Source organism: Acanthopagrus latus, chromosome 13, assembly GCF_904848185.1.
Source record: "Acanthopagrus latus isolate v.2019 chromosome 13, fAcaLat1.1, whole genome shotgun sequence".
NCBI lineage: Eukaryota > Metazoa > Chordata > Actinopteri > Spariformes > Sparidae > Acanthopagrus > Acanthopagrus latus.
In genome coordinates this window covers 12,187,168-12,211,375 of record NC_051051.1, presented here as the reverse complement: position 1 = coordinate 12,211,375, position 24,208 = coordinate 12,187,168, and the positions used below count along the sequence as shown (strand labels likewise).

At 42.4% G+C, this 24,208-nt stretch overlaps 1 protein-coding gene across 2 annotated transcripts in view; it reads right to left on the bottom strand.

Annotated features, from left to right (window-relative positions):
• Positions 1-24,208, bottom strand: part of abr (ABR activator of RhoGEF and GTPase) — a 127,649-nt gene that overhangs the window by 88,343 nt on the left and 15,098 nt on the right. The window contains exon 1 of one of the 2 annotated variants that reach the window (XM_037120252.1): positions 18,396-18,725. The exons of the other annotated variant lie outside the window; for it this stretch is intronic. Coding sequence (XP_036976147.1) covers positions 18,396-18,456 — 61 coding nt within the window. The 5' untranslated portion in view covers positions 18,457-18,725. Of the gene's footprint in view, positions 1-18,395; positions 18,726-24,208 lie in introns of those variants that run through there. 2 annotated transcript variants of the gene reach the window in all.

Genomic DNA, 24,208 nt, shown 5'->3' with positions numbered 1-24,208 from the left:
TGCATGATGTTCTGACAACATACACATATCAGATGCTCTCTGTGATAGGCCTGTATCAGCCAAGTAAATCGACCAACTGACATATTGATCAATCCCTAATTTATAGTTAACCTTATAAAACATGCAAACCTCCTGTGTGATCCTTTTAAGAGGTCGGAGGTGAAAAGGCTCACTGAAAGCTCCTGTTCAGACACCATAATTTGACTCAAACACCAACATACAAATGCCCTCTGATGTGATTTTCGCCACTTACAGGTGGTTACAGAAAAACAACAGGTACCACTGAAGCAAAGAGTCCAGAGGTTCTCCTGAGTGGAGTTGGACAGAAAAACATATATCATTTTAGATTTTGGATATTGCTATATCTTGATATGGTGTAAATGTCATCTTTTCCTGGTTGTAAAGGCTGCATTAGAGTGAAGTGATTGTAAGTTTAAGTGTATTTTGTCACAGATATAATATTTGATTGCGTTGCCCACTCCTAGCATTTATGAAGTGCTTTTGAGGAGATTTCATAATATCAAGATACATTTTGTGTATCGCAAAACAGCCTAAAAATAATCCCATTAATCCCGAATCATTTAGGCCATATCGACCAGCCCTACTCCTCATAACAATCGCCGTTGAGATGATCCCAATTTCGTAGCATATCCAAAATCTAAATCTGCAGTCCCATCCCTGCTACCCTGCCACCCACTCCTTGACCTCCGCCTGATGTCAGCTCACATCACTCTCGCTGCTAACCTCTCCTGACAGACAGCTCTAAATCCACCTGTCACTCTTGATAACCGGCCCTCGTTTCCATGGCAAGGACAATGGCTGCCATGACAACTGGCCAGGTTGATGCAAATGCTTCCTCTTTGCTTGCCAATAGGCTGTTTGGTCATGTCGGGAGGTGGCCCGTGTTCCTGGAAGAGCTCCGCTATTTATAACTGAGGACAAGAGAAAGTTTTAAAATTGAACAGCCGGAGTCATAAAACCAGCTGAGGGCTCCATAGAGAGAATACTGTCTGTTTGGGTGTTTAAAACTCCCTCATTGACTTCAACCCTCCCATACTAAACAATGAACCTCTGCAGGGATTATATGGATTCCAGCTAAGCGCACACTGACTATGAAACTGGCACAAAAGGAGAACTCCATCGCCATGAACATGCAGATCTATAGGCGCATTATAGCTTACATTACTGCATTTTCCTTTGTGTTCGTTCGTTCCTCTGTCATGTGACCACAGCCTGGGTGCCACTTACTGCTGCTTGTCAATTAACAGAGGCAACCATCCATATTTAAATACATATTCGGTAAACTAAGACAAAAGAGCTAAAAAATGGTTTTCCAAGAATGTTTTTAGGCAGTTAAGTAATGGGGTATGTGTAAGGCTACATGATAAAACCATTCTGGCATAAGGTTGAGCTGCTGACATTAGAGGACTGAGACATAGTATACAACCTATAATCATTTCCCATTACCCTCCTGTTGGTCGCTCACCAGGAAGGTAATAAAAAACAAACACTATGACTAGATCGAGGCACTAAAAAAAAAAAAAAAAAAAAAGAGAGAGAGAGAGAGAGAAAAAAGCGACCTCTCCTGTGCTGCATCGCCTCCTCACTCCCACACCGGGCAGCGGAGTAGCAGCTCCTCTGCCAGGTGATATCACATAGATAGACCCCCGCTTGGAGCTGCTACGGTGGGGGTGCCAGCAGTTTAACTACACTGAGAATTTCTGTGGAAGCAAGGCCAGAGTCGACGAAAATGGCTCTTTCTATAACCTTAGACATAAAAGAGTTTTTAAACGCAGGTTGCATGTGTGTGCGTGTCTGAGGGGAGGTAAGTGTTATAGGCATTGATGTGATGGGTGAGTGGGACTACAGAAACCTGCAAAGGCATACATCACCCCCAGCCAACGCGTCCACTAGCTTACTTGAGACTGACAGAGGCATCCATCACACAAACGCACAAATATAGCAACAGGGACACGCACGCATGAGCGGTAAACCGTAATGACAAAAGTGTGTACACATATATAACAGAGAAAAAAAATAGCATGAACAATTTATATCAACTGCCAACCGTTCAGCTACACACAACATCAAAAAACACTGCAGATATGCCAGTATGCAAATGTAGTCACCCTCTGCACAGCTGCTGTACCTGCACGTCGAGATAACTCATTTCTCACTGCCTGCCTTTGAATCGACTCTAACACATACTGTAGTGGCAGTGACAGCAGCATGCAAGCATTCTGTGTGGGTGTCGACAAAGCAACGGCAGCAGCACATTGTGTCCATGGTGTAACAACTGACGGATGAGTCAGCACTAAAATCCCTCTGTAATTGTATTGGTGAAACTGTCAAGGCTGCAATGAACAGCTCTCTAATTATCAATTAAGGGTCCAGTGTGTAGGACTTAGTGACACATAACAGTGAGGTTGCAGATTACAAACACCTGGATATCCCTCCTCTCACGCTCCCCTACGGTGGCTGGAAAAACACGAGAGGTCCTCTCTAGGGCCACAGTTTGGTTTGACAGTTCTGGGCTAGTGCAGACACATGGTGGTTTTACATGGCAGAGTCAGTGGAAGAGGCCCCATTGTAATTCTAACAAGATCATTACATTTCTTAATTTTAGGGGATTATAAACTGACGAAAACAAAATTCACCTACATTTTACACACTGGACCTTTAAAATCTGCCATATATTTTCTTGATAATCGATTGCTCTGTAAGATATCTATACTGTCAAAAATGTCTATTAATAAATTATCCAAAACTTCAAGATTTTCGGTTTACAATGATGTAAAAAAGAGAAATGCAGCAAATCCTCAAATATAAGAAACAAACTATTTTTGACTGATCAAGCTTTTGCTTTCCTGTCTACAAGGACGTAGGGGATGTACTTTTTACTAAAATGTCCTCCATTTATGCCGATTTCTTTTGGCTGGATGTTTATGAATAACTTTTGAAGGCAGAATATCTCACTTATGATTGAGCTACAAAAAAAAAACTTTAATTTTGGAAGAAGAAAAAAAAGAAATGTAATGTGATGTCTCATCGCTGTAAATGTACTTTTGGTGTCTTATAAACCCACGACAGTCAAGCACTTTGAGTGCATGACAGGAAGCTAAAGAGATCAAGAGATCAAAGAGGTCAATCTTGCGAGGAGGACTACACCTCTATATTTAAATGGGGTTTTAAAAGACTAACTTTTCTGTTTGGACAGTAAAATATGACAAAACACTGATGTATATCTTCGTCATCATATTAAGAAGGTACATATAAGTACAGAAATACGTTGAGAAGATCCAAGAAAATCCATATTGGTATCAAATATATTAACAATCAGAGAAGCTGCCTTGTGACCAAAATGTTGGTGGTTTAACAAACACTTAACCCAGTGGACTTAAAGTAAAAAGTGTGAGCAAAAAGCCAAAAATGAGACCAGATGCTCAGGGATAAATAAATTTAAAAAAGAAAATAGCTCCCATAGGATCTCCTGGTGCAAACAATCATCCTTCCCAGCTCTCCCTAGTCCATCTATAGGAGCTTGGACCTGCTGTGCAAAGTTGCAAACCTATTAAGTCAGGCGGGGGAAAAGTTGCTGCTGCAGTGTGAGAATTCAATCAGGGAGCTGGGCTGCCTTGCTCAGCATTTTTTTTTTTTTTTTTTCGAAAAGGAGGAGGGGGATTACATCATGCCCTGCAGCCAGCTAAAACTGTGTGGGCACCAAGAAGCAGCAAACTGCAAACTGCAAACTGCTTCTGTGTAAGGGGCATGGCTGCAGTGACTGAGCACGCAAACACACACACTGGTTTTTAAAGCAGAGATGTGCTTTCTCATGCTCTGGCCGCTGTGCACTTTTAACTGTCTTTGGGGAGGTAATTAAAGAAGAAAGTGAGCGTTGGCAGCTCTCAACATTTCTGTGCATGTTTATTAATCAAACGTCTTTACTGTATACATACTGTAAGTGTGTGCGTGTGTGTTGATAAGACACTCCTCTGTGTCTTCAGTGCAGCTCTCAAAAGATGTAAGTGAGCTCAACCATAAGAGAGCCAATCCTCCAAAGACCAGATAAAAGACAGGGAGAGGAAAAGAAGAACAAAAAGACCGAGCGCTGCCTCCTGTAGCTTCCTGTTCTCGACCCTGCGGAGCCATGACACTGTGACAGTACATCAGCGACTTGACAGATGTGAGGCCAATGTGTGTATGTGTTGACGGCTTTTACACCTCCCAGTCCTGTGGCCATCAATCAGAAGGTGACGCTGGGGAAATTAAACGCCTTTATGAAGGTCCATCTTTACAGCCCGGGCTTGTTACTCCACTCATCAACATAAAGTATTTCAACGGCAGCAACATGACATGAGACTCTGAGGACAGAACCAGCAGCTATATAGGATCACTGGAAACCAATTCACTCCCACTTTATCTAAATTAAAAGCGGTAAAATGAACTGAGCAGCTTTGGTGAGCCATCTCTGAAGTTTTCATACATTCAACATTTTATAGAAATTATTCACCAGCTGGTGCAACTGCAGTTAAAGCTCTTAAGACAGAGAAGAAAACTCTGCGCCAGAATCTGTGCTTCATTAGCTTTTAATGGATTCTCTTTTTCTGTGAAGCAGGTCCAAGAATCATCAGGTGCTCAAGTCTTTGTCATCACACAATTTCTGCCCGCATCCAGAAAGCAAAAGGTGAACGTGTCAGCTGACGACAAACAGCCGCTGGCCAGAGAAGGCAGGTGTGGAGCGACAGATTGCATTCTTTGCCCCCCCACCCACCCCCAAGAGGCACCTCAACTGTGATCAATTCAGCTTAGCTACTGTTTAATATGCAGAGACACCCACCCTCTACCTTAGGCACACGCCGCATATAGAGCTCCTCAAACAACTGAATTTGCAGAAATGTAAGTAGTGATGCATGTGGGCCACATGCGCACACAGAGACAGACAGCAGATGTTTAGAGAGTCACAGACTCCAATCCAGACGGTTACTTGAGCCTTAAATTGGATTTTTTGTTTGATAAGGAAGCTCAGCAAAACTGCAGAAATAACTGAAGCATTTCTAGAGTCTTTTGTTAACAGATGTTTGTTGCAAAATAGACAACTAGGGCACAGTTTTGTACAAGGAAAAGTCAAGGGTTGAGTTCAAGGGGAAGTGTAAGACATGCCTCTAAACCATGAAGGTTTGAAACACATCTGGTTAGCTAAGTAGAGTTTTAATAAAATATCAGATTTGAAAGTTTGCATGGTTCACAGTGAATAGATGTTTTGCTGGGGGTTTGTGGGGAAAACAGGTGAGGCTGTCGGAAAATCTTACATTTAAGAGGGCTACTTCAAAGTTTCCAAATGTAGTTGTTTTCACAGCCGTTGTAGTGGTATGTGAACTAAACTAAATGCAGACCACAAGAGACTAATCCACAAACCATCATCAAAAAGGAAGTCTTGCAGTATGATGTTTTTTGTTATAAACACGGAATGGAAAAGCAGTAAAATGGCATTTAAAGTTTTCTGACATGAAAAGAAAACAAATGAAAGCTTCTTTTATTGGAGCAAACTTTCCTGGAAAAAAAATAATCTTTGGGGGCCCCTAAAATAATCAAAAGTAAATAACGTATAAAGCTGCAACAATTAGTGAATCAAAAGAAAATTAACCATCAAATATTTTGATCATCGAGTCGTTCATTTTCATTGGGTTTTTTTAAAAGGGAAAAATGTCAAACATTTGTGGTTTCCGTTTAGTAAATGTAAAGATTTGAAGTCACCTTGGGATCTAGGAAATTGTGATGAGCATTCTGACAATTTATACACCAAACAATCACTGACTATGATGGAAAAAAAAAAATACCAGCAGGGATTAAGTGTTGTAGCTATTCTCATTTCCTCTGTCTCTAAGGATCTATGAAAAACTTCTTGGAACTGCAATTAATGAGGACCACATCACTGACGGACTTCACTTGAGCCAGCACGATTACTGGCGATTGATACACTACATGCAGCGTATACTGCAGATTTAAGCACCGCTGGATGTGACCTGAGAGCTGTTACTGCTTAATGCTCTAAAAATAACCAACTGCATGAACTTCGCATGAATGCAGGATGTGGCAGGTAAGTGGGAGAAGCAATAACTACAGGTAACTGAGTCGATGTGTGGATGCCTCAATGAGAGGTGTGAATGTGCCATGGTCACCTTCAACAAAGCGGTTAAGTGCAAGAATATCAACTGTGATCGGCCTGCAAGGGAAATTTCTATTTCTACTCTAAGAAATCAGATGACTTCAGAGAAATATTAAAGGTGTAGTGCCAAAAAACATATTTTTAACTCTTAGTAACTCTAACCCACATCCAAAGACATTCATTCATTGTTGAAATAATGAAATATGTTGACTTCATTCCATTGTAGGATATAATCCACAGATTATGCAACTACCTGAGAATGTTCTGAGTGATTCACAGTTAAATGTCAGTGTCGGTGACTTTAGTTTCAACAAGATCTACCTGCTATCGACTTGATGTTACAGTAATGCATAATGGTGCTACATAAGCCAGTGTCAAGAACTGTGAGCAGCAGCGCTCTGACACTCTGTGAGTCATCCAGCTGAGCCGGGTCTTTGTTACCCCTTTTTTCCTCATCCAGTCTGATCAAGATGATAATGGGTCAGCTCCTCGGATACAGCTTACCACTGTGCTCAGGAAACAGGCTGAGAACACTTTAAAAAGGTCAATAAGCTGCAGGACTCCCACACATTAGTTGCTAGGGGGGAGAGAGAAAGGAGGCACAGACGGAGAGGAAAAAGGGAAGGGATTGCTCCTGAGCATTGTGCTTTAATGGAGGATGACAGGACAGTCGCCAGTCCAAAATCAAAACCTTAACAGCGCGAAACATCTTACACAGGCATACAGTTGAGACCTCTACTGTTTTACATTGTGTGTTAATTCCAATTCAAATGTACCGATTTGATGCTAATGAAGATGTGTGCCCATTATCCACTCCACAACCTGTGAGCACACATCCAGAGCACTTCCCTGCCAGTGGAGGGTCCGATAAAAGGCAATATTATCTCTTTATACCTCACATGAATGACAATTCTATTACAGCTGCATATCTTCACGTGCCATATGCCTGTAGGCAGCGAGAGATAAGGACCCCTGTGCTGCAGAGGCACATGCATGAATTGCTGTTACCCCCCACATCTCCCTGCAGCCCCCAAACCCAACCAACCAATGTTACCATGGCAGCCAGCCACTATACATTGTAATTAGCTGGTTTAAATCCCCAAGGCTCGGACTGGTTGGATACAACCCACTGCCTACATAGATTAGAACAGCCACTGTGGACATGGGGCCTGGAGCCGCGTCTGTCTGCACACATGTACACAAGAGGTCGCATTCAAGTGCAGACACACCTATGCGCGCACACACACACACACACCCACTGACATACAAAGGCACAAACATCTACATAACTAATCCACTATATTTTATCCCCCAACCATGCACCGCCCTCCCTGTGTTGGTAAGCGGTACCAGGAAAACAATCCTAAACATGCACTGTAGAGCTACTCACCGCCAACACACACCCACATTCTAAATGGCAGCGCACCGTACAGCCGGTCGACTGTGTGGGCATCTACACCTCAGTGTGCACCAGTACCCTCTGCATTCGTTCGTGGGCATGTGCTAATGGAAAGTGTATCAAACTGTGCAGTGAAACAAAAGAGCTGCGACGAGTGAAGCTATTAAAATGTGAGCGGCTGTCGATAGCCCTCAGGGCAACCCTGGCAGTGATTGTAGTGTCTATTTATTGCACTCCCCAGCCCAATTAGATGAATATGATGCAGATTAAAGGCAGCGACTTTGATACACGCGAGGTGTGTTGGATAGAGGAAGACGCCCTGAGCAGTGGTGCGCTGCTCAGTCAGGTTCATGTTTCATCACAATAACACCATTAAAGTTGCCATAAATGAAAGGCAGAAAAGAGTACCTCTTTGATATCACAAAGAGAGACCCTCTCCTCTGGGAGTCAAAGGGAGCGCCAAAATCGATGAGAAACTTTGTGACAAAGAAGAGATCCATCTGGAAACTAATTAGGCCAAAAAGAGACATGGAAATAAAAACTGGCAGTGTGTGGGAGTGCACTCCAAGTGAGAATACATGAAACTTTCTGCTGGATCTAACTTCTTACAAGGACATTTTATCATGTATTTGAGCAGTCTATGGGGATATTATGAAGGCAGTTTTCAGAGAGACTTGTTGGCTCAATGAGAGGGGCCAAACTGTTCTATTGTGTCTTCTAACAAAGAGCCGCTGGGCGTTTAATTTCCAGAATAAATCAACATCCTGTTAATTATGTGAGTGTGATCACTTTGAAATGTTAAAATAGAATACACACATCAGTGTGTCGCATCAGCTTTTGCATATCAACCTTCACCGATGTGAAAACTATTGCACATGATTGCACCATACCAAGGCAGACATTTATGTGCTTCTTTTTACTTTCAAGCTATAAAAAAAACCTCTGGGGCCAAACTGTTGCTCTTTAAAAAGCCAGATGACTCCGATTTTCACCTGTGTTGGTGCAAGCTTGTCACATCAAACTTTTTTGAATATAGAACTACACTTTTGCTCAATGCTAAATTCTCACAGTAGGCATTTGGCTGTCTTTGAGGAAAGATCATCAGTTCTATTCAGAAAAGAGCTGAGCATAACCCCACGTTGCAGCAGTTCCTCAGTCCCCATAGCTTTGTTGGCCGTAGTCCAGGTGTTGAGTCAAACACCTGCATAAGGGGAAATTAGAAAAACTACATAAATAAATGTCTCAGGAAAATACTGTGAATCTTATTAGGTTCAGGCCTCTCTGCAGACTTGTGCTGTGATGCTTTGCTGTTCCCCTTGTACTCACCAACCATAAGCCAACTGTTACTGCCATGCATCTGCAGAGTGGTGAAAACTACACGATGTCTAGTGTGTCAACAAACATCCTGTTTCCTGATTTACACACACTTGATTTATTTTGAGAGATGTTTATTAAATGAGATGTTCGAACGAGTGACAGAAGAGACAAGAGTAAGAGGATGTAGCATGATGCCTGATAAACTGAGAGTGCATTTGTGACACAAAGCCATCTGGCATCGAGTGTGTCAGCACATTGTGCGCACACACACACACAGACTGGAGAGGGACCTTGTGGATATCACTCCATTGATTTAGAGTTCGGTCCACCGACAAAAGGTCATAGTTAAGTGGTGAATAAACAATGGAGAGTGATTTAAAAGAGCAGCCTCACCATGGTAGTCATTCTGTAATAATGCCAGCATCCTATATGGGTACACATGAACAAATAAACTTCACATCTGTCAGTCAAGTAATCCTTAAGTTAACAAAGAAAAGGAAAAAGCATGCATCTCTCTGTTACCTCTGATTTTTTGAATGAGTTACTCTTTACCTCAAATTACGCCCTTTTCTCTCAGACTCCCCTGATGTAGTCCCACCACCTCCCATATACCATAGATGTATTAACCAGTTTACCTGCCTGGATGTTTCTATAACTTATCTCTAATTATCTCTCTCTATAATGTCAAAGACAACCAGGCCTAATGTGAGCATCCACTTTGGACCCCAGCAGAAAAATGACCTATTGAGACTAGAAGGCCAAATCTTCCTGGGGCCATTAATCTTTAATGATTCACACACAAACACGCTCGGAAACATTTACACATGCGCACACACAATAGGATAGAGCAATGTCTACCTGCAGGATGATGGATTCTTGTGTTTGCTCACCTGAGTATGTCTCACTGACTGGTCGCTGCTCGAGTGCATCCATCAGCCCTTTCAACTCATAATGGCCTCATCTCCCTTTCCTGTCTCCCCCCTCTTTTTCCCCTCCCATCCTCTCTTTCGCTCGACTAGCCTGAATGCTTAATCATGGACCCTGCCTTCCGGGAGCATGTAAACACGCCAGCCGCACCATTGGCTGAGGCGGTGGTGTTACTCTGTGCCTATTGGCTGAGGGGAAGGGCGCAAGGGTGGCAAAAGAGGAAGGGGTTGGTGGTTACCATAGCCCTACAGGATGACTGCTGTCCATAGTAACATACCAGACACACACACACACACACATACAGCTCCAGCCCCTCAGGACATGGTGAAGGTCCCCACAGACTCACCGAACACAAACACACTCAGACACATGACACACCCTCTAACATCAAGCACAACAAAGGATTTGCAGAGCTTCATCCACGTGAAGATGGTAAGATATCTGGCACTGAAAGAATAATCGAGTTAAAGCCGCTGTTTGAGGTATTAGAGTCAGATTACAGCTCACTTTAAATCAGTGATATGCAAAAAGAGTACCTAAGCTCAGTTAATCACGTTTCCATAATTCCTCTATTTCTATGCAAAATACTGACTGCACGGTTGATCTGGGGTCAAACTGACTCCAACGATCATTATTAAAATAGCAGACGCTGAAAAACACAAATGAACAAAAATAACCCCAATTCTGTGGTCAAAGATGGCTCGGGGCTCAACTATCTGTTTTTATATCAAAAATGAAATTCATACATTTTACATGAGCTCAACACCGTGTATATATATATATAACAATGTAAAGTGGAAATTATAAATGTTGAAGGAAAAATATTATCAGCTGTAGCTAAGAGATGTTAACGTTGTGCATTATCCCGAAAAAAGAAATGAAAACAGTAAATAAGTAAATAAGAAAACAATTGAGCTAATTGTTTTTCAGACAGTTAGCATGTAAGCTATTTCATAAGAGGTATATAAATGCTAGAGTACAGTTTTTATTGAACAGAATCATCCATTTATAACAAAAGCTCTCACTTAAAGCTACATTTTGATAGCATTAGCTCAAAAAGCTAAAGTACAAGTACAGATCTTCAAGCTTCATCCTTTGTATGTTGTCAAACTCTTTACTATCAGACCTCACTTGAAAGCAGTTTATCATTATTAGTTTAAAATTACAGCTATGTAGCCTGGATCTAGTAGCATTTCATAACACAACTGCAGTATCTGTCATGAAATTAGAATATGGATATACTCCCGTAATCATTCCGTCCCAATAATACAGTAGATCTTTGCTCTAGCTTATTCTCTCTGTGTGTAAAAGCCACAACAACATACTAAGCTGAGCCAAAACCTTCATCTATTATTCAAAAGGTTGTCACTGAATGAACCCCAGCGGCCAGGGCACAAGGAGTACAACCCCAGCAGCGATGTGGGCAAGCAAGCAGCTAAGTTAATGTTACAACTTCGCGCCAAATCCCTCCTTCACTCCTTTCAGCTGGACTCACTCACTTGGAACGATGAGAAATTAGCTATGGCCGCATTTTAATGGGGCTGCGTCTTCAGTGCAGCTGCACTGTGGCTGTAGATGTGTGGCGCTGTATAGGACAGTCTTTGTTTTAAGCAAATTATGTGAGGACGCACAGCTTAAACCTACTGATAATGGGATGCTCTTCTAAATTGCAGCCACATCATATAACGGGTGTGGTTTTTTTTCAATTTAGTGACATATATCCTGTCATTAAATAATATCTATGGTAAACTAGAAAAAAAAAACCTTTCAGTGGGGTGGCATTTGTTGACAAATGTGGGATTTTAGCTCTTGCTAGATAAGAGCACCAGCTAAATTGTTTAATTTGCCATCCGCATTTCCAATCTCTCTCTCTCTGTCACGTACTCAAAGCACCGAGCATTCGGCTCTCCCTCCGCAGCATCACACAACCGTTTCCTGGCTGTTTTGGAGGAGAGAAACATAAAGCCAATTACATAAGCATGAACCCCTTACCAGGCCCAATGGGAAGATAGAAGCTTGAACACAAAGCAGAGAAAGCATGGCATGGAAGAGGCAGTAGACATGACGGTATTACATAACAACACTGCTTTGGGCTGACTCAGATTCTTTCTCCCGCTCGGTATGTGTGTGAGACAACAGATTTGAACGTCTGTTTCTATAGCTACAGAACACTGAAGTGAAGGAGCAGCTTCAGCTATTGATCAGGATAATGGATGAGCTTGTACAGAGTGAAGACTTGACATACGGTACAGGTTGAATTACACAACACAGAGTTTTATGCCTAAAAAGCACAACCTCACTCTGTCTGCCAATTTAGTGGACAGATCCAGTGGCTGTTTTATAGTGACGAGCAGCAGTAGTGCTAAAAGCAGCTGATTGATTAATAATGGTGTGATCAAGCATTTACAATGTTACAACCATGAAGATCTGGGGTCTGATTTCGGATAATGGTTGGCGTGGTATCATGTTTTCCATCAAACACAAAACACAGTATGTGAGCACATGTTGATGGAATACTGTAATACATACTTTCTCAGTTTTGCTCAGTGACACTGATATCCTAAAGTAAAATGTATTGTCTAACATTATGTCCTGATACCAGCAGTGAAAACAGGGCATCTTCACAGTGAATCTGAGCTTTAATGGGACCCTTTGGTGCCTGTTGTCTTATGTTCTTCTCTGTGGTCAAGCCACACATGACATGTTTGGAAACTCTTCCAGATCTCATTGATCTGGACTTGTTTCTGCTGGCACTGAGGGTACAGCCACTGAATGAGACGAAGAGAGACTGAGGGAGAAAGAGAGAGGGGAGGGAGAGATGTGGGTGGTTTGGTCAAAATAGATTTTGTATGGTGTGATAAATGAGACATCCCTAGTTGTATTAAAACTCCCTTTACGGCGCTCTGCTGGGAAGCTATCCAGAATCACTTTCCTGTGCCCCTGTTTGCTGAGGCAGGCCATGTGACAGCCAACTAACTACTAACATTAAACACTTAAAGACAGAACTGGGACTGGATTGAAGTCAGCCAGGAGCAGGTAGCCAGTTCCATCGATCACAGCTGCAGAGGGGAACCCAGCCCATTTTTGAGAGGCAGGGAAACACATCATTGTGTGGTTAAATGTGAAGCAGAACACAGAGACTCAGGTTAAAACACCATTTAATCAGCCATGGATGAGTGATTACGCTAATGTATCACAAAGCCATCAAAGTGACTCTAACTTGTGTTTTCTCCTCAGCTAATGAATTCGTTTTTTTATGTCTTTATTGCGATTAAGAAGATTGTTGTTCCAGTAGGATGAAATAGACATATCTGTTTGGAAGCATGTTTGCTTTGGTTGACCAGTATGTTACACTACAGCGTTTTGCTACGGTGGCTACTGCTTGTTTGTCTAACATCAACACCAAACAGAATCCACTCAGCTGCCCAAATTTGGATTAGATTTGACCTATGAGTCAACACACGTTTATTTCTACCGTTTATGATTAGAGTGCACTCGCACGTTGGCACCAGGACAGACAGCAGATTACATCTCACCAGAAACATGTTATTACTTTTTTTTTTTGCAAATACAGCAGAAAGTAGGGATTACACAGCACAATTTAACCCTTTACAATCTGTAAACAGCCCCCATGACTCACACAGTGGTATTTTAATATGGCTTGCTGGTCTGAACCCAAGTTCTCTCCAATACACTGACAGGATGTACAGAAATGAGGATAGATTTATTTTTAATGCTCCCTCAGAGCTGCAAACATATTCAAGCCTTCCTCGCTGTGACTGGGATTAGGGAAAATCGTTTTGACATACGTGCATGCGTGCATGTGCACGTGCTACCTTGGCTCTTCCATACCAAAATGCCCATATTCCGGTGCTTACATAATCTCGCTTTCCTTTGATGTTGCTTTAGCGTCACGTGGCCCAAAAGCAAGCCAAAGAGCAGCCTGGCTAATTCTGTGAACGCTACAGCGCAGGATGATGTCAGAAGCCAGAGTCACAGTCTGCCACTCTGGCTGTAGAGATAGCAACAGCATTGCAGCTTATGCACAGGAAAATATGGGTTTAGAGACAAACATGTCCTTGATTAATCCCATCCGGGAGTTTGGGAACAGTACAACAACAACACTTTTTCAATTTGATACTCCAAAAAAAAAATCTGGTCAAATTTGTCAGCATAATATATTGGATGGGGATACAAGATATTTGATTTTTGCTCATAAAAATATACAAATATTTTCCAACTCATATTCGCTGTTTGCAGTCGTCCATACCAATATATGCATGTATTTTTTTCTACCTAACTGCACAGAACATCGAGTCTATCCTGTAGTGGATGATGAAGAAAATTACTTATTTAATGGTTCGAGTCACGTGTGCATAATTAACACATCATTTTACCCGCCCGTCATACAAGCAGAAATGTTCATGTTGGGCCGATGATAATTTTCATTTTAAAGCCTTTATGCCAGTGACATGATGATCTAAATTTCTTGCAAACTAGCTAAGACAAATCAACACTTTTCAGTCAGTGAGGGACAAAAACGCTGTTAGAGAAAATTTGAACCACTGAAACAACAAAGAAATCTGATACGCCGTACAGGACTAACAGCTGAACTGGTTAGAGACAGAAAATGGAGACAAAGGCACTCCCAAAATGCTTCTAAAATCAGATCATGGGTACGAAAAAAAAAACCTACCCTTTTACCCTGCTGCAGAATATAATAAAACTGGTTTATCAGTTTTATTACAAGTGTGCGTATGTGTGAAAAACACACTCACAAAATTAAAAACTACTTAGATCAAGAGAAGACAAAAAAGGGCGGAGAAGCAAAGGATGAATGGGAAAATAAGAGGTTTGTGTGGTAGTATTTGCGACTGACATGCACACGCACGTGCACAGAAACACTAATAGCCGCCTGGGAGTCTACCACTTACGTTTCTGCCTGGACAAATGGGGCAGAGGATGACTGATGAGAGGTCTGGCCCAAGTGATTTGGATTGGAAATGTGTTTTGTGTACTCACTGATGTGAGTGCATACTGCTCTGCAAGAACTTGCAGCTGTTGTTTTTTGTCTCCATTCTACTCTGCAGTTTGTTTGTCCTTGCCTATACGTGTGTTTTTGTGACCTAAATCTGGTGTCAGTACAACAAAGACGAGATGCAGTGAAACACAAAAGCTGAGGCAAACGTTGCCTTGATCAGCTGTGGTGAAACAGCGGCGCTGAACAGAAAGTCTCATGGGGGAACAAGGCGGCTGTGGCTTCGAGCATCCCCTCCCACTTTACTCAGGGAGTTAAGGATGTGTGGTCACCGCTTAACACTGAGCCATTAACACAGATTCAGCGGCTGCAGAAAAAGGATGCAATTACAGCCTAATGTTTGGTCCACTACATGGCACTCCACTACACTACAGGAAGGGTGGGACCGGGTCGTCATCCTACGTTAACATCCAGGTATGAGTCATCTTCCCCCCTCGTGGTCTGCCGAATGCTGACATGTTATAGCCTGTGAACTGGTGAACGGGCTGTTTCAGGGTCAGTGTAGTGTGAGTCTGGGAGTGTGCTTCACATTGGCCCTTGAAAAGCTCACAAAACTGGCAGTGTGGTTTATTCCCGAGTGAGGGAAAGGGCTGAGTTCAGCAGCCCTTGACATACCAGTTAATTTATACTATACACACACACACACACAGTCACTCAGGCACATGAAGTATACGATAAAGGATGGACTGAAAGCAAAAGGACGACTATATGACAGGTGCACAAAAGAACTGTGCCCTTTTCCATTAGAAGACCTCATTATAAAGCCTGGATGGGCCCTGTTGTAATGTTAATATCTATTATACACATTCAGCCTCTCACAGATTTCAAATGTGTTGAAGCACATTAGGTGTTAAGTTATGATGTATTCTGTTTCTGGTCACAGTAATGCCAGAATGTGAAAATAGTACACAGGCTAAGTATACAGTCCCCGGTGATCAAAATTCATTAACATCCAGCTACACAGACCTGATCTAGTTTTGAAAATGGACTAATGTGTGCACTGTGCTGAAACAAATCAGTGCTGTAATGGTAATGGTGCTGCAGGTAATGGAAAATTATGTTTTTGAGAAAAGGGCCAATATCATAAAACATCACTACAGCATCACACAAGAAGTATGAACTTCATTTTCAAATTAATTTTCTTGCAGTGATTAAGGTGATAAGTTCCATTCCACCATGTCTGAATACTAGAAATGAAGCTAGAGTCAGTGAGCGATTAGTTTAGCTTAGCATAAAGATCGGAGGGGGACATTCAATCAAGCCATCAAGCTGGCACTACCACTTATTAACTAATCTGTTGGCAGGGCCACTGCATGCTGACCGCTATTGGCTGCAACAGTTACTAGAATGTTATCTAATGGGTCAAACTGAGTGTGGGTTTGACTGTAGAGCTCTTATCTGAAAAAATAAGTAATTTCATTAATGAAAATTATACTTCTTGTTTAATAATTACAATGGCAACTAGTTGTGCTGCTCGCTCTACACATTATGAACTGACTTGAATTCCAGGTAAAACTTTTAGTTCCTTAAATGTGGTTTTCAAAATCAGATTAGAACATACAACGAGGAACTTTTACACAAATTAATTCTGATGCCTTCGTATGACCTACATGGGCAAAAATGAGACCATGAACAAGAAAAAAGACTATTTCAATAAAGTTATTATAGTTATTCTTAGTGTCTGTCTCCAGGCCTGACTCCAGTTTATTCGGGTTTAAAAAATGCTTTTTATGGGAGAGTGCTGTGGATTAATTGAGTCTCACAGCCTGAGGGAAGAGGCTGCTCTGCATTCTGGTGGGATGACACCAAAACAAAGCTTAAATTTGTTTCAGCGTTGTCATCGTTTGTCTGAAGGGGGCGCCAGAACCAACCAAAAAAAAAAAACTAAAGCATTTCTCTCTTTGCTGTCCTTCAGCAGTGTTTATGTCCTCCAACAAGCTGCTAGCACGGCTATCAAAAAGTAGCCTTCAACTAACTCAGTCTGTATTGTGACCCTCAACTTGCAAGTTTTAGTGGTCTGCTGAGAGTCTTGTGACTGGAAGCGGGAGAAAACCAGTAAGTCACAGCACTGGGCCAAGACAAAGTCCTGTGTCTTTTCTACACTTCAGTTTACAGAGATATAAATAATCAAGATTTATCATGTTAATTGGGGAGCCATAAAAAAGGTGCTGGCAGGCAGATTTTTTTTTTTTTTTTATCTTTAAATTTTTGGACAGAGCCAGGCTAGCCACTTTCCATCTTTACGCCATACACCATGTTCATGCTAAGGCTAATCCCTAGCTTTGGCTTAATTTTTATACGGCAGACATAAGAGTGGTATAGATTACCCAACCAGTAAAAGTAGGAGGGACAAAACAAGGAAAAACCCATGTTAATGTTGCCATAAGAATCAAGACATAAGATACACAAAATCACATACTTATGTTTTATGTGATATGAAAAAGCTCATGACTGTACAGTAGGACACTATTTTAGTCCCCAGTCCTCTTTGAAGGACTAACAGCTGCCTCCCAAACACACTTCTGACAACATGCTTGAACTTTGGGTTTCCCTCGTTCTTTTTTGTATCACTAAAATCCCAAACACCAACACCTGCTCTCCCGCTTCCTCTCCTACTCAGTCCCTCCCTGCAGATTAAGGCATGGGTAACAATGGTGACACAGCAGAGCAAATCCCAAAAGGCTCTGTCATGTGCCCAAAAAAACTCCCAACACACACAAACATGCACAGCATCTCCGCAGCACACAATTACAGCTGCGGCTCATGGGATGTTCATAATCACTGCAAAGTGGTATACACTCAGTGCTCTGAATTAAACCATGGAAAAAAAAAGTGTTCATATCCTGCTTTATGTAAATCACCCTCATTATAATGTTCCTTTTATAAGAAGAGTTGCATTTATATAAAGTAAAAAAAGAGACAAAACAAACGCTGACTTATTCAGGAGGAACAGCAGAGGGAATTGCTTCTAACTCATTATTGTCCCTCATTGCAACCTGAAAGCACTGCTTACGCCTGATCTCAAAACAGTGCTAAAGTGGCCCAGCTTCCAGTCTGACATGTCAGGCATGTCAGACTGTAAGCTGGGCATGGCATGAAGTCACACAATAAAGAACAGATTAAATATTCAACATCACACAGCTTGTGTCCTCGATAGGTTGGAACATAAAGTTCTACCTCCAGGTTGTAAGTGTGACTCACTCTCCTACACTACATTTCTCCGGGCTTTCCCCTGCCTCTGTGCCTGCTAGCAAGCAAAAAGCCTGACAACAGCAGACATGAGTTGCTACCACTATGAGGGAGCAGAGGCGAAAGGAGGGGGGGTTTACCGTCTTGTTATGGACAGCCACAGTGATGCACGCTAATTGGAAGTCCAGAGAAAATGCAAAGTGTTTGCATGTCGCTCTGGTTGTAACACGAAGAGGCAGCCGAAGAGATGGAGAAGGAGGGGGTTGCTGGGTAAAATGGCTAGAGGTAAAGACGAGCGCAAAGATAAATGGGAAGCACCGTGCGGAGAGGAGTAAATAGATGGATGGAGGGATACGTACTGCTGTAGAGGGTGTCGATCCAGGACAGCCGGGGCAGGCCACGAGCACTGAGGGGCTCCATCCTCCTTTTTTCTCTCCCTATCTCACTCACTCCGCTTCTTGCTTATTTCTTCCGTCCTTTTCTGTTGCGGCTCTTCGCGTTTCCTCTTTATCTTTTCCTTATCGCTGAAAGACAGCCTTCATCTCGCAGGTTGAAGCAAAAAGAATCATTTGGGAAAAATGTCAAAAGACACCGCGGGGGTCCAACAGGCAGGCGAGCGGGCGAGAGAGCCGAAGACGGACTGAGTGAGAGAGCGCTGTGTGTGTGTATGTGTGTGTGACAGCGAGAGAGAAAACAACAGGCTGGAGACGACCACCGCGGACCGTTGCTAGGGGAAGGGAGAAGCACTCCCTCTCTCTCTCTTTGGCTTGCTCGCTCACTCCCATTCAACCCTTCTCTCTCTCTCTCTCTCTCTCTCTCTCTCTCTCTCGCTCTCTCTCTCTCTCTCTCTCTCTCTCTCTCTCTCTCTCTCTCTCTCTCTCTCTCTCTCTCTCTCTCTCTCTCTCTCTCTCTCTCTCTCTCTCTCTCTCTCTCTCTCTCTCTCTCTCTCTCTCTCTCTCTCTCTCTCTCTCTCTCTCTCTCTCTCTCTCAATTCTGAATGGCTGATCAGCCTCTCTGGCTCTCTCTCTCTGGCTCTCTCTCTCCTCGAGCTGAGGCAGGAATTCAAAAGCAATGCACTATGATTGTGTAGCAATGAAGCTCGAGTCAAACACAAAATCACTAGCAGATTCTCTTTCTCGCTTTAAGAAGCCTCATTGAATTGACTCCAAAGGTAGTTCAACTATCTCTTCCCCTCATTTTGTTGTGTTTTAGGTCAATAGCTCCCTTTTGAAGTGCGCCAACTCAGCTGTGTTACCTTGGCGTCTTGTACAGTGCCTTTTAAGCAAATATGTTCTATCTTAAATGTTCTTTTCTTCTTTCTTTTTTCTTTACCAAACCAGGTAAACGTCTAAATGATATTTAAATAATGTTTTCAAGTCTTTCTCCAAGATATAGAATGACCAAGATGACAGAACGAGTCCCTTCAATAAAACAGGCCTACCAAAATACTACTGCTACAAAAGAAGATTAACAGTGCCCACTTTGAAGCAAAATCCCTGAACGGGGGCACAATTTCCCAAAGTCTTTAAAGCTGACTTGACCTCCCACTGTTCCAGGTTTGTTTGTGCACTGTTCAGGGTGGAAGGGGTGGTTTACTTAAAAGCTTTCTTTTGGCACAGCTCTGTCCTTCCACAGAAAAAACGTGAGCATCATGGGAATACAACTGAAAGAGATGCTCTTTATATATACATACACACACACACACACACACACACACACACACACACACACACACACACACACACACACACACACACACAGGTAAGGAGGACATAGCCAGAGAAGGTATTTGTTTGCCGTCTCCTTTATGTGTCTGTCTGTCTTTTCTTGGGGATTTCTGATGTGTGATTGTAGAGAATACCCAACACAATCAGCTCAAGTTTGCTGCCGCTTGACTGCCGCACACACACAAAACAATGAGCTGCTGTGTGTGAGACAGAGTCAGTCATTCAGTGAGAAAGTGACTGCTTTAGATGTCACGTTTTAAGCTACGGTACTCCAGGCTTCTGTTCCCAGTGGCCGCTTGCTCTACACACACACACACACACACACACACACACACACACACACACACACAAGTATTAGAAGAACATGAGAGCGATGCTCAGACATGAGTGTGAGTGTGAGTGTGTGTGTGTGTGTGTGTGTGTGTGTGTGTGTGTGTGTGTGTGTGCGTGTGTGTGTGTGTGTGTGTGTGTGTCGACTATAGAAGGTGGTTGGACAGAGCTGAATACTGATTTCAGCTGACTCAATACAGAATGTACTGGTGAAATGGAAGAATTTTTTTTTTCCTAAAAAACAGGCCTTTGATTCTGCTTGGTATTATATTTCATACTATGAAACCCACCAATGATAAGCTTAAGAGTTTATGTTATCGCCCATGTCCATTTGTTGGTTTGTCAGCAGGATTACACAAAAACTACTTAGTGGATTTCTTTAAAATTTAGATAGAGGATGGGTCTCGCATGAGAATAGACCCCATTACCTTCTAGTGTGGGTCCAGAATTTGTTTTCTCAGGAAATAATGTATGGATCTTGATTTTTAAAAAATCTGGTGTATTTAGGGGGCTGCTATCTATGAATGAGTACAATCTGATATGGCTCCGAATAAAAATCTGGATCTAGCTAATCTAAATATTTTATTTCATATTGCGTTAGGCTCGATTAAGGCTTAAGTCATAATACAAATGCTTTTTTAACAATGTCTGGCAACATCTGCATTAAAATTATGACCCGAGCACAATTTTAAACCCTCAACATAGAGAAATTAGGCTACAGTGCAACCTTCAGCTTGTTTAGAAAGCAAACAAATACACATTTTGTCATTATATTATTAGGAATTTCAGTCTGTTTTATTGATTTTCAAATGTTCTCTCTGTCAGCTTCTAATAGGCACATTAGCTCATTTAGCACATTAGCTCTCCTGTTGCATCCTGTTCCCAGGGTCACAGCTGACAGCATCACCACACAGCGCCCTTTCTTCTCATCAGGCACAACTATCTGTGTTTATGAACGCATGTGCTACATTGGAGATGAGCACCATGCCAGCGGCAACAAAGCCTCGTATGAAACCCTCCCCTCAAAACCCCTGTCAGGTCCACTCCTCCCCCCCTTCACCCTCCTCTAACCAGCATGGGGGAGGAAAGACGGGAGGGTTGAGAGGCAGAAAAACTTCAATTAGGACACAAAGGCTGACAGGAACACCCCCCTTCTCATCCTCCACCCTCGGCAGGCAGAGCACCGGGCCCCGAGCTCCGCTCTTTGTCTGGCTACAGAGCTCTTATGTGCCAGCTGGAGGAACCAACACACACGACGTACAACGACAGGGCACCCACAGAGCTCATCTAGCCAGAGGTCATAATTGTTTGTTTGTGTGTGTCAAGGCATTTAATGTAAGCCTGTGTGTGTGTTAATGCATGTCAAGGTTGTTAATGAATATAAATGTGTCATTATGAAGGAGAAAAATCACAGTGGCATGACAAAATCATGTACAAAGTCGAGTTTTGGACACACACACACACACACACACACACACACAGATATATGGGTTAATGTACAGGGAAATCCATGCAGATGGAGAACATAGGGCTGGGTTAGTGGCACTTCATCAAAAATAGATTTATCTACTGTACAGCCTTACACACCCTTTGTCTTAAAACTGGGACAATAGTGTGTTTCCCTCTCTTGCCCACCACACACACACACACACACACACACACACACACACACACACACACACACACACACACGGACACAGAGCTCTGCCAATGTGTTCACTTCTGTATGTGCATGTACCTGTCTTCTAGGTTTTTCGAGCTGCCCACCTCCCCCTCCTCAAGGCCTCATCATTCAAGGGGTAGAACCAAACAAAGAAAACACACAGATGCCATGCTTTCACGCACACACACACACACACCATACAGTATATGCAAACACACCACACTGCATGTTACTCTTCCTGGAGCGTCACGTACATTTATCAAATATTAATAGGCAGTCAAGCTGTGTAGCAAGAAGGGCCATTACTCTCTGTCTCCACGATCATTTAACACACTTCCACACAAAAATATAAAAAACACACAGCCAACCAGCATGCACAGCAGATTCAGGTGAGAGCAGCTGAAGTATCCATGTGGTTGCAAATATTGGGGGGGGGGGGGGCACAGTCTAGCTCTTTGTAATACAACAACAAAGCGCAACACATCAGCGATGGTTCAGTCTTCGTAAAGGTCAACATTCACCAACAGTCCTCCACTCTGTGTGTGTGTGTGTGTGTGTGTTTGTGTGTGCATGTGGCGGAATAAAGGCTTAGAAGGTGGATTGAGTGGATGGATAAGATCAAGACTTCAGGCTATCATAATTTTAAATGTCTCCATATACGAAATTGGTTTTTCCCAGGAAAGCAGGAGCATTGTGTGGGATTGCCTTCAGGTCAGGTGGAGTCTAAAATCAACTGGTACAGTCTCCTCTTTGCGCACAGACACAAGAGTGTGTAACTATTCTGAATGTACATGCAAAACAAAAAAGACAATATATCATTACTCAGTCCAGCTATAAATACATGGTCTGCAACAAAAAAAAGCTTAAAATCAATTATTGCCTTTGATCATGCATGTCATCCCACTGTGAGCACCCGCTGTACTACATGATGCTCCAAGGCATATTTAGATTTCACAAAGTCAAATTTGAGTTAGAGGTCTTCTGCATCACTGAGTTCTGCAGGATATTTGATTATTCACTCCACTTGATGAGATTTATTTTGAAGGTGTAAATAAGTCGTGTTCTATGCATTTTAAAGAATAGCTTCTACACCATGGAGTCAAAGCTAAAAGTGGATAATAGCATGATGGATTTAGTATTTGTAGAATGCAACAATCTACACACAATATGACCAGAATATTAATCAGAAATGGATGGAAATGGTTTACTGGAATACCAACATAACACCATTATAATCATTCAGGGTGTCTACAGGAATAGGACACTCACATTTTGATGATGAAAAAAGAAATGAATAAATAAATAAAAACTTGATGACATTTAAGCCCTTTATATGATTATCATTTTTGGAAAAGTCTTCTTATTCTTGTTCAAAGAATGCAGGCCACTATAAAGGTAGAGTGTATTCCTGTGCAGAAGGTAGACATTTGGTTAAGCAAAATTGTTGTAGGTTCTTAACTTGAAATTTCAATTGGTAAGATTTCCTATCATATAGTCTGGAGAAAGATGGTCATCACCAGGCCGGCTTGACTGTGACTGTGTCTGTGTGTGTGTGTGTGTGTGTGTGTGTGTGTGTGCGCGCATGTGTGTGTGTGTGTGCGCATGTGTGTATATAATTAGGCAGCATAGTGTCCCACCAGCCAATCAAACTGCCACCCACCATTCTCCCACCCCTCCATGCTCTCTGTTCTACCCAGATACCCCTGCCTCACCCCCACTCCACCAACCCCACCCACATATAGCCCTTTTACTCTCCTTCAACATTTCGACCCCAGCCCCACTGCCTGGAGCTTGATTGTGGAAAGGAGGGGGGGTATGTTGATGGCACTAATTTTCCATTCACTGCCCTCCATCTCTTCAGGGCAGCACCCACAGAGAGGTGGCAGCAAGTACGTGTGTGTGCCACTCTGCCCCATTTTCCCCTATCTGCATGGAACACTAAACTGGTGGATGAGAATAAAGTAAAGTGGAAATGTTGAAAGCTGTTTTTAACAACCTGCGTCCGCATTAAATACACTCTCCATCCGCCCACTTTAAACAGTGGTCCAGCACTAGCTTGTGAGTATATGCATGTGAGAGTGAGAGAGAGTGCAGTCCCACACACAGGAAGTAGACAGCTGTATTTCCATGTGAGTGGTTCCAAGAAAGCCTAATGAAGCGCTGGAGTGAAGCTGATTTCACAAAAAACACAAATAATTTAAGATAAATACAATTTGTCTTGGCAAAGAGAGGGGACGAAATTTACACATTGCTGGAAAGATAAATTAACATGGACTGTTAAAAATGTGACTTTTAGAATTCTGAGAAAATGTCAGCGTCCAAAGATACACACCTCAGAGATGGATGACTCTATGGCTATATGTTTTTCAGACACATCCCTTTGTTTTGGGGGGTTGGGGGAGATGGCAGCAGGGACGAGCAATGACTATGCATTATTAACAAGCCCAGAGTG